Source organism: Bos taurus, chromosome 13 (assembly GCF_002263795.3).
Source record: "Bos taurus isolate L1 Dominette 01449 registration number 42190680 breed Hereford chromosome 13, ARS-UCD2.0, whole genome shotgun sequence".
NCBI lineage: Eukaryota > Metazoa > Chordata > Mammalia > Artiodactyla > Bovidae > Bos > Bos taurus.
Genome location: NC_037340.1, coordinates 61,146,382 through 61,157,178, shown reverse-complemented (window position 1 = coordinate 61,157,178; position 10,797 = coordinate 61,146,382). Strand labels below are relative to the sequence as shown.

At 50.7% G+C, this 10,797-nt stretch overlaps 1 protein-coding gene and 1 long non-coding RNA gene across 6 annotated transcripts in view; both read right to left on the bottom strand.

Annotated features, from left to right (window-relative positions):
• Nucleotides 1-293: 293 nt before the first annotated feature.
• LOC101906008 (uncharacterized) lies at nt 294-6,306 on the bottom strand. Its single transcript, XR_009496973.1, has 3 exons — nt 5,685-6,306; nt 4,140-4,200; nt 294-1,296 (listed from the first exon to the last, which is right to left on the bottom strand). It is a non-coding gene; the product is annotated as an uncharacterized lncRNA (long non-coding RNA).
• Nucleotides 6,307-10,341: 4,035 nt separating this feature from the next.
• HM13 (histocompatibility minor 13) overlaps nt 10,342-10,797 on the bottom strand; it is a 38,934-nt gene continuing 38,478 nt past the window's right edge. For 3 of the 5 annotated variants that reach the window (XM_025000522.2, XM_005214664.5, XM_025000525.2), the window contains one exon: nt 10,348-10,792. In XM_025000522.2, the coding sequence (XP_024856290.1) occupies nt 10,693-10,792 (100 nt within the window). In that variant the 3' untranslated portion in view covers nt 10,348-10,692. Of the gene's footprint in view, nt 10,793-10,797 lie in introns of all 5 variants that reach the window. The other 2 variants (NM_001046124.2, XR_003037679.2) reach the window with 2 other exon arrangements.

Sequence of the window (10,797 nt, the reverse complement as noted above, 5' to 3'; positions counted from 1 at the left end):
TGAAGCTGAAGCTTCAATACTTTAGTTGGGATGTGAAGAGTCAACTCATTAGATGCTGGTAAAGACTAAAGGCAAACAGAGAAGGGGTTGGCAGAGGATGAGATGGTTAGACAGCATCACTGACTTGAATGTGAGCAAACTGTAGGAGAGTGGGTGATGGGAGAGCCTGGCATACTGCAGTCAGTGAGGTCGCAAAGAGTTGGACACAACTTAGGGACTGAACAACAAAAATGATATTTACGTGGTGCAAAAATAATTGCAGTTATGGACAACGAATTTTAAGTCATTATAACTAGGCTCAAACACATCTTTATTAATCAAAACAGGAACCTTTACAATCAACACATTTTTGCCAACTAGAAATAAGTTTGCTTACTCCTGTAGCATAAAAATCAATGCTTCAGAAATCAACGAACTCTTGGAAAGCATTTTCTGTATCCTGCTGGTTGTGGAAGTGTTTTTCCTGCAAAAAGTTGTCAAGATGATTGAAGAAGTAGTAGTTGGTTGGCCGAGGTCAGGTGAATATGGCGGATGAGGCGAAACATCGTAGCCCGATTCCTTCAACTTTTGGTTGTGCGACCTTTCGTCAGGCCCTTTCTGTTGACTGATACCGGCTGCAGTTTTTGGTGATTTCACTGATTTGCTGAGCATACTTCTCAGATATAATGGTTTCACCAGGATTCAGAAAGCTGCAGTGGATCAGACCAGCAGCAGGCCACCAAACAGTGACCATGACCTTTTTTTGGCGCAAGTTTGGCTTTGGTAAGTGCTTTGGAGCTTCTTCTCACTCCAACCACTGAGCTGGTCATTGCTGGTTGTTGTATGCAGTTCACTTTTCATTGCAGGTCACAATCCCAATTGAGAAATGGTTGGTTGTTGTTGCATAGAATAAGAAAAGATGACACTTCAACATGACGATATTTTTGATTTGCAGTCAGCTCATGAGGCACCCACTTACCAAGCCTTTTCACCTTTCCAATTTACTTTAAATGCCGAACAACTGTAGAATAGCTGACACTGAGTTCTTTGGCAACTTTTGGTGTAGTTGTAAGAGGATCAGCCTCAGTGACTGCTCTCAATTGGTTGTTGTCACCTTCCGATGGCCAGCCACTGCACTCCTCATCTTCAAGCCTCTCATCTCCTTTGCAAAACTTCTTGAATCACCATTGCACTGTGCATTCCTGGGCCAGATGTGTTGTTGATGTTGCCAATTGTCTCTGCTGCTTTACGACCCATTTTGTATTCAAGTAAGAAAATTGCTCAGATTTGCTTTTTGTCTAACATCATTTCCATAGTCTAAAATAAATAAAAACAAACAGTAATAAGTTATTAGCAAAAAACCAAGTGAGAAATGTGTATTAAGATGATGTATAACATAACCACGTTTATTGAAAATGTATTCCAATATCAAGTGGAAAATTTCAATAATGCAAAAACTGCAATTTTGTTTGCACCAACCTAAATAATACATATTCATTATAGAGAAGTTGGACAGACATACAGTTCAACTTAAGCAAGATAAAGTCATCCTTAATTCTGTCCTTCTACCTGTAAATACATACAGACATTCCTTCTGAATGTTTACGAAGTGGGGATGGGATCTGGGCAGGGTACAGGAGAGGCAGTTTCTGCATTGGGGAGCAGTAACTGGGGGGGTGGGAAGGAGGTGCTGTGGTCCAGGGATTTCTAGGATTCTGCTTACAGAGGCAGTGATTTTTATTTTCTGTTACTTGCTCTGAATGCCCTCCTCCTCTTTGCCCTAGCCTCTATTACCACAAGGTGGAATTATGCATTTATTTGAGGAAATCATTTATTCATGAGCATTTTGTAGTAGATGCTCAAGAGAAAGTAAAAGATAATGAAACCGACTCCATGACCCAGAATATAAAGCTGTGCGTTTTGTTTCTCAGTTATGTCACTCAGGCAGGCCTCAGTTATTAATCACCTACTGTGTGCCAGGCTCTGGCCAAGTCCTGGGGAGACATAGATGAGTAATATTTAGGTCTCCCACTCTTCCTAGCTTCCCTAGGGACTTTCAGGTGGCCTTTGCCAGGATTACCACCTAAGTCAATAACTGTGATGATAATGATGATGGTGATGATCTAAAGTAGTGGTTAGCATTTTAGGCTCTGGGGTGAGGCAAACTCGATACATGGCTCTGTGGCTTTGGGAACTGTGGTGCTCCTGGCATGAAGCCCATCTTCCTGGGCCTCAGTGTCCTCTTCTATAAATGGTCTTAGCTGTTCTACCTGCAGGATTGCGATGCTCTGTGACAGTACTGCAATATGCTTCATCCCGCCTGGTCCCACGTAAAGTGGTAGTGATCACTGAGCGTTTATCACTGACCCCACTCCCCACTTGTCTGCATTTCACATCACACCATTCCCAACGGAATCCTTCCAGCCACACTGTGACTTGAGTACCACCACCTCCATTTTGCAGATGAGGTAACTGAGGATGCAGTTAGCTCAGGGGGTGACGAGGACGTGAGTTCTCTCACTGTCTGACTCCCAGGTCCAGGGGGCCAGTAGACTGGGGGCTGGGAGCAAGAGGCTCTTCTCCACTCTCTCCCACACTTCCCTGGGAAAATCCAACAGGTGGTGGGGCCTCTGCACTGGGGACCATTGTGCAGGGGCCTGGGAGGGTCGGAGGGCCCAGTGTGTGTCTGGGAGAAGATGGATGCCTTCATTACCATGTGAATCCTGGGAAACTGCTTCCCTGGCTGGGTGGTGGGTGGGCGTGGGCCGCAGGGGGTGGGTGGGGGAGCTGGGTGTTCTCAGGCCTGGACCACACAGTGACTGGGAAGGGAGTCCTTATGGAATCCTGAGGGACCCATTAAGAAGACAGATAATGGGATTTCCCTTCTTGCTTAATTTCTTATTTTAGGATATCTCCATCCTGTGAGGCTTAAAAGAGACACAGATTGAACACAAAATGTTGTTTTTAAGGAAGAAAAAAAACCTTCCCCCACCTCACCGCCCCCCACCCCGCCAGTTGCAACTTTCCCACTGACTGTGCTGCACGTTTGGGTCTCAACACTTAGAGCTGGAGCCTTTCACAAAGTGCGCATGGGTCAGCATCTCATGGGGGCATTTCCCCGCGCCAGTCCCTGAATAGCTCTTTCATTCATGGAAAATATGTCCTGGGGGAATCCAGGGTGATTAGCAAATATTAATAGTTGCTGAGCAAATTAGGAGAAGCAGGTTTTAGACTTAAAAATCAAGGTATTGTCAATTTTTTAAAAAACATTTTAAATTGAAGGATAATTACAATATTGTGTTGGTGTCTGCCGTGCATCAATATGGATCAGCCATAGGTATACATATGTTCCCCAGGGTGTTGTCAGATTGATTGGAGCAGAAATGACTGGCCAGTGTTTGGACAAAAGGTCAGTAGTAGAGAGGGAATAAGGTAATCGGAATCACAATGGTACCCAGTGACCTGGTGTCCCCATTTTACAGATGAGGAAGCGAAGGCTTCAGAGGGACCCAGGCAGAGGGGTGCTCAGACCATAGCAGGAAACCTGGAGCACACACGGACTCACATACATGCACGCGCAGAAATACATCTGCAGCCCTGCCCCATGTAAGGTTTCCGTGCCCTCACATTTATACAAACCCCAAAGTCATACAGATTCCACAAGAAAACACATTCTTACTCTTGCTGACACGTGTAATTGCACAGAGAACCTCTAAGGCAGGAAGGGGCCCGGACCCTCCCCTGGACTCTGCACCATGGCAGCTAGCTCTATGGCCTTGAGCTCAGGTTTTTTCTACTTCCCCCGGACCACCTACCACCTTTGACACATATGTCTCCACCTCCTCTCCCCTCCCCCCTCCAGGGCCCCCAGGGTATTAGGGGGGTAACTCAGGTCTTAGCAGCAAGAGAGGTGCCTACTTTCGGGGCACAAACATGTGGAGAGTCCTTGAATGCAGCGCCCAGGGGCTCAGCCTTCTCGGTGTCCCCGCTGCCATCACCCTCCCCCAAGGCTTAGTCCCAGGAGGGCAAGGGGCCAGGCCCCACCACCGCTTTGTAGAGGGCAGGGTGCCCTGGGGAGGAAGGGCCCATTACAGACCCCGGAGGGGCTCATCCGCCTCACAGGGATCTGCCTTCACATGCAGATGGCCTGTTTGTCTCACCTGGTCTGCCTTAAAATGACAAAGAGGTTGGAGGCTGTCTGGGTATTACAGGAGATGACACCTGACCAAAATGAGAAGAGGAAGGTTGTTAACTACAGTAACACAATAGATATCAAAATTGTTTGCACTGTATATATGATTTGTGTTAAAAAATACATACTACAAAAAAAAAATCTGAAATTTACGTTTAGCTGTTAACAGTAATCTCTGGGTGGCAGGAAAATGCTGGTTTATTTTCTCATTTTTTAACATATATGCTAATTTTCTACAAAGCATGGCTGTAACTTCTGGATAATAAAAGTTTTTTAAATTAAATTGATGTTTTTGAATTGTGGCATTGGAGAAGACTCTTGAGGGTCCCTTGGACAGCAAGGAGATTCAACCAGTCCATCCTAAAGGAAATCAGTTCTGAATATTCATTGGAAGGAGTGATCTGAAGCTGAAACTCCAATACTTTGGCCACCTGATGCAAAGAACTGACTCATTGGAAAAGACCCTGATGCTAGGAAAGACTGAAGGCGGGAGGAGGAGGGGACGACAGAGGATGAGATGGTTGGATGGCATCACCGACTTGATGGACAAGAGTTTGAGTAAGCTCTGGGAGTTGGTGATGGACAGAGAAGCCTGATGTGCTGCAGTCCATGGGGTCGCATAGAGCCAGATTCGACTGAGTGACTGAACTGAACTGATCTATTTGTTTCATTTATTTTTGGTCGTGCTGGATCTTCGTTGTGCGTTGGCTTTTCTCTAGTTGAGGCGAGTGGAGGCTCTTCTCCAGTTGCAGTGTGCGGGCTTCTATTACAATGGCTTCCTTGTTGCCGAGCATAGTCTCCGCAGTGTGTGGGCTTCAGTGGTTGTGAGCACAGCTTCAGTAGTTGCGGCACACGGGCTTAGTTGCTCCACGGCATGTGGATCTTCCTAAATTAGGTAATGTCTCCTGCATTGGCTGGTGGATTCTTTATCATGGAGCCCCCAGGGAAGCCCAATAAAAGGTTTTTAAAAATGAATACTGAATGACATGAAAAATTACAAGGGAGTGGTGTCCTCACATGAGTTCAGAGGTCTTTTTTTTAAATTAATTGTGTATTTATTTGTCTGTGCTGGGTCTTAGTTGCAGAATGTGGAATCTTTACTTGCAGTATGCAAACTCTTAGTTGCAGCATATGGGATCTAGTTCCCTGACCAGGGATCGAACCCAAGCCTCCTGCACTGGAAGCTTGGAGTCTTAGCCACTGGTCCACCAGGGAAGTCCCGAGTTCAGGGCTCTTGATTGCTGTGTGGGCAGCTTCCTTCTCTGTGCCTTTATTTCCTCATCCCTACGATGGAGACTCAGCACATGGAGGATGTGAACACTTGGGATGGTGCTTGGCACACAAGAAGTGCTCAGTAATGGCAGCTGCTATTCTTCTTCCAGGAAGGTTTCTGTTAACGCTTCCCAGTACAGATTGGATGCCACCTGGCTGCCTGCAAGGATGGGTGTGCACAAGTTCCCTAGGCTGGGTCATGTACGGGTTCACCTGCATATAGGTTTGCCCACGCACTTACGTGTCCCTCGAGCATTGAAGTCCATACATTGTGTGCGAGGAGTCCATACATGTTCACCCATGGGGTATCAGGGACAAGCACTGTGCTTGCAAACAAGATCACAGGTCCTTTGCTTCTGATCGCTGGGGTGGAGGAAATGCTCTTTCAGTTTTCTACCTCAGCACACTCATCCCTTGTTTCCTTTCAGCTCAAAACTGCTGGGAATTTAGGCTTCTTCCTGGCATTGGCCTAGACTCAGGGCTCTTTTAGGGGTCTTAGGACATTTGTAAGGTTGTATGTAGTATGGGCTGAACAACCTCCAAGGAAGAGGAAGTTGGTAAGAAGTGTTGGGACATGTGGATTCACGGTCCTGCCATGGTGCTGAGGAATATCTGTATGACCGTCCACCTTCTGGATTGCTTCGAGTTCTTAAATCTTTCTTATTCATCTGTCCCCGTGGACGGTTTCATCCACTCATCACTCATAGTGTTATCATTACCGTCCTGGAGCCCCACCCCTGGCTTCCAGGCCTTCCCCAATGTAATGTTTAGAAAGGACTATGTCACCCCCCTGCTCAGAAACCTTCCTTGGCTCCCACTGCCTCCAGGATAAGGCCTAAGCTCCATGGCCTGGCCTTGTGGGATCTGCTCACCTTTCCTTATACCTCAGTCTTTCCCACTCTGCCAGCCTCTTCCTTCTCCTCGGAAGGGGATCTCTCCTGGAAACAGCAATGAAAGCTAAATGAGCTTCCTTTCCTCCTTTTTGTTTCTAATGTGGAGTCTAAGAGATTTGCGTTCAAATCTCATCTTGCCATTTCCCAGCTCCCTTGTGACTAAGAAAGTTTTCAGATCCTTTCTGAGTTTTAGGGGCTTCCTTTGCCTGATGGAGATAATAGCTGATATTTCTTTTTTTTTTTCTTTTTTTTGCTGGGGATGGATTTAATTTTACTTTCAGTTCTATTTGGTTTTGAAAAACTCAAGATTTGGAAAATACAAAGTATACAAAAGATTACAAGCCACCCAGATCTTCACATCTTTCTTGCCCTCAAATTTCCTCAAATTACTATCTCTTTTTACACATCTTAGAGACTCTTCCATAAATATTATCTATTGAAGATGTGCTGTGTGTTTTCCATGGATTATTTCACTTAAATCCTCACAGCCACCTGTGGGCAGACTGAGGCTCAGAGACCAGAGCCTCACGGTTGGTAAGCAGTAGATCCGAGACAACGTGTCCATTTATGAAGTGCTTTCTATGTGCCCTAGGATTGTCCCAGAGCTGGGACATTCAACACATACTGAGTGCCACTCTAGGTCACTGGGCCGGGGGCTAGGTTACTCTGGTGGGGAGGAGGGCAGAGGCTCAACCTTCCCACAGTTTATCAGTGGAGATGGCCTGTCGCTGTTGCCCCCTTTTCTCTGAGTAGGAAAACCAAGGAACAGACGCGAAAGAAACAGACCTGAGGTCATACAGTGGTAAGAAAAGAGCTGGGATAAGCAGACTTACTTTACTATTGGGGAAGCTGGGGCACGGAGACGGAAACAGACTTGCCTAAGGAAACATGGCAGGCGGCAGAGCCGGGATTCCCAGGCTCACAAGGTCTCGGCCTTCCCGGCCCTCCCCTCGGGGGGCGGGCCCACTGTGGGCCCCGCCCCACCGCTCGCGCCCGCCTTCCTGGCAGCCTTGGCGGCTGTTTCCTGCCCGCGTAGCTGGGCGGGCGGGCGGCCGGCCCATCTGGCGGCCCCCACGGGGAGGCGGCCCAGACTCGCTGGAGCCAGGCGCCGGCCTGGGCCCCCATGCCCGCCTGGAGAGCCCAGGTGTGGCCGCGGCGGGGGTGGGGGTGGTGCCTTCCTTCCCGCTCGGCCCTTCCTGACGCACCCGGGCAGGATGCTGCCTCCTCCCCAACCTCCGCCTCCCACGACCTGGCCTGGAACGGGGAGGGAACGCTAGCGGTGGGAGAGCGGGCTGGGCAGGGAGCAGCAGGCCCCGCCTCTGGTCTCCACTCCTTAGGAGACCTTGGGCAAGTCTGGCCCTTTTTTTTTGGCGTGGGTGGGACGGGAGTAGAGAGCACTCCGTTTTCCCATTTGTGCGAGAACGGCTGAACTCTGACCGGGTCACCCAGGATCCTACCTTGCCACTCAGGGTCCGACCCCAGACAGGATTGTGGGAGCGGGAGGCACCTCTTCTGCCTGAGGATCGTGACATGATCATTGACTTGACATTATCCATTCGTTCAGCCATTTAAAGTCTGTCTGCCTGATCACAACGTCAGCCGGGAAGCCCGCGCTTGACCTGTGTTCGCTGCCATGCCCAGCGGCTTGACCTGTGCCCAACTCATACCTGGTGCTGAAAACCCAAAAGGGCATGTCAAGGCTTTACCCCCTCCCCCTTAAACTGGAGCCACCCCTCCAAATTGGAGCTTACTCATTTTACAGCTGAGCAAACAGGACAGAGTGGGCAGCCAGCCCTGCTGTCGATGCTGACCCTCTTCTCCAGCGCCACTCCAAGACGGAACCCAGAATTAAGCATCTTGATTTATGTCAGCAGCACCTGCGGTGAACATCCCCCAAACCAGGCATCCTAGGTTCAAATCCCTCTGGGGCCCTTAATGTCTACTTCAGTTTCCTTTATCTGTAAAAATGATGCCACCTCCCTCACAGGGGTGTTATAACCATTCCATGAGTATTTCTAAAATGGGTTATCATAATGCTGGACACGTTAAATACAGATGACCTAGTGTACTGGAGCTCTCCACAGGGCTGGCCTCCCTCTTCCCCTACAGTAGCCCCCTCCCACTCAACCGTAGTCAGGGGAGAGGGAGGCCACTGAAAGGGACACCTAACACATCAGGGGCGAACTTGGGGCTTTTGGAGCTGTTTCCCAAGAATCCACTCCCACCCCAGGGTGAGGCTGGCAGTAGGCCCACCAGGGGCCCTGCCCAGCCACCCACCCCCGCCTCTCCGGCGTGCAGACTCGATCCGTGCCCGGCCTGGTGCCATTTTTCCATGGGACTCTGGCTGTGGTGGTTCACATCTGGAGTCTAGACTCGGAGGCTCTGCAGGCCGGGCCTACCGCCCGGGCTGGGCCACCACTGCCCGCTGTTTGCTCAGCTGAAGCTGGTTAATTGGAATTAGAGTGGCCTCTGCGGTGCCGGCTGGCCGGGCGGGCCCTGGACGGCCGCTGCCGAGGTCTGTGGAGCATCTGGCGGGGCCAGGACGGTCATTAGGTGGCAGGCGCCCGGCGCCACTGCCACCTCAGCCTCTGCCGGGGGCCGGCGGTGACTCAATGAGGGCTTTGTAGGCTATGGACCGCAGAACCAACTGTGCTGTGTGCCTGGGCTGCCTGCCCCATCTGCCGCCCTCAGAGAGGCCTTGTTCCAGGACCACACGGCCTCCCCTCTGGAGGTGGCTGGAGTCGGCAGAGATCCGAGAAGCCCCTGAAAGGAACCCTCTTGGCTGGGGGAAGCTTTTGAGATTTCCCATCCTTCCTTTCCAGAAAGCCCAGAGAAGTCAGCAGTGACTCAGGCCCAGGGGTCTGCAGAGGAGTTGCAAAGTCCTTAGGAACTCTGGAATTTGATTCAGATTGCTCAAGGTCAAATCCCTGTCTAGGGGTAGGTAAGCTGCCTTAGTTCTCTCACTTGTACATGGGGCTAATATTACAGAAGGAGAGTATGAGAATTAAGTAAATCCTGTATTGAGGTGCTTGGTACTTGCAGCAGCTCCCATTATCTGCTCCCACTTGTTCTTTAGCTCCAAACTGGAAGCCCTGTCATTTTCAGCCTTTAAACCTGGAAGCTTAGGCAGAGATTTCTGGGCTGTTGAAAGTCTGAGTCTCAGGCCAGTGGCCACCCTCCCCGACCTTAGTTTCTCTATCCAGTGACCCCATACCAGGCAGGTAAATAAAGGCTGTGCCCACCCCTTGCCTGGTCCACTGGGGGTTCTCCTTCGGGCCAGGGCTGCTGTCTTTGGCAAACTGTGGAGAAACCCTGGCTCTGGGATCTTCAGTTCTTGGGCCTGGATGGCCTCCCAGAAGCCCCCTCCCCAGCCTCTCCAGGGGCACTGGGGATGGCTCCGAGGATCAGGATCCTTCTGGCTTTGCAGCAGTAGTTTTGGGAAGAAGCCCAGGAACAGGCAGAAGGGGAGTGGTGGGTCCTCCATGTCTAGGGTGATCTAGAGTCCCAGGCTCCCCAGCTGAAGCCATGTGAATGTTGAAACCACGGAGGATGGGTTCTGCCAGCCTGGGAATAAAATCCACTCTTTCCTGGGGCCCACGTGGCCCTGCTGCTTCCCTGGCTTCACAGATAATGGCCCTCTTGCTGAGTCAGGCCAGACTTTGGATACCACAGCCTCTTCCCCACAGGCCTTTCCTCCAGAATGTGATGTAGCCGGTACCTGTCCAATACCCTCACTGCCCCCAAGTACTGGGAGGAGCATGGCAGGAGAACTGGAGGGCTGGGCACAGGGCTCGAGGGCCCCTCTGCTGGTCAGAGGGCATCTGGGGGTGCTAAGCTGGCACACTGGCCACACGCTGGGTGGGCAACCAGGATGGAGGGGCCAGAAGGTCAGGGCCTCACCGCAGGTTGCGACAGTCCACCATCCCCAGGAAGGGGCTTACATGAAAGTCTCTGGGGGGGAGGGTGAGTAGTAAACCCACTCTAAGGTACTGGGTGAGAACGTTCTCAAAGTGCAGTGGCCTGCCCAGGCAACGGGATGAGTTTTTAATGTGAGGCAAAGTCAGTCCACAATACAAAAGTCTAAAAATCAGACCCACTTTTCCCACCTGGCACCCAGGGATTGGGGGGGTGGGGACAGTTGGGGGCTTCCTTTGCAGGCAGGAGATGGGGAGGAGCAGAGAAAGGCCAGAGAAGGGGGAGAGGGAACCAGGCCCTGGAGGCCCCGCTGGAGGGAGCTTGCTGCCCCTGCCCTTCTCTGGGAGCTGCCTGCCTCAGAGGCAGATCCACACTGTGCGGGCCGGTGTGCGGCCAGCCCGCCCGGGTGTCTGGCCCTTGCAGGGTCAGGCACCAGCTCCATCACTTCTCCTTCTTCTCCAGCCCCTTCGATGTGGTGGCCTCTGTTCCCTCTCTGGTTTCTGTCACTGCTGCTGGATCCTTAGGATTTGACTCCTCATAACTGAC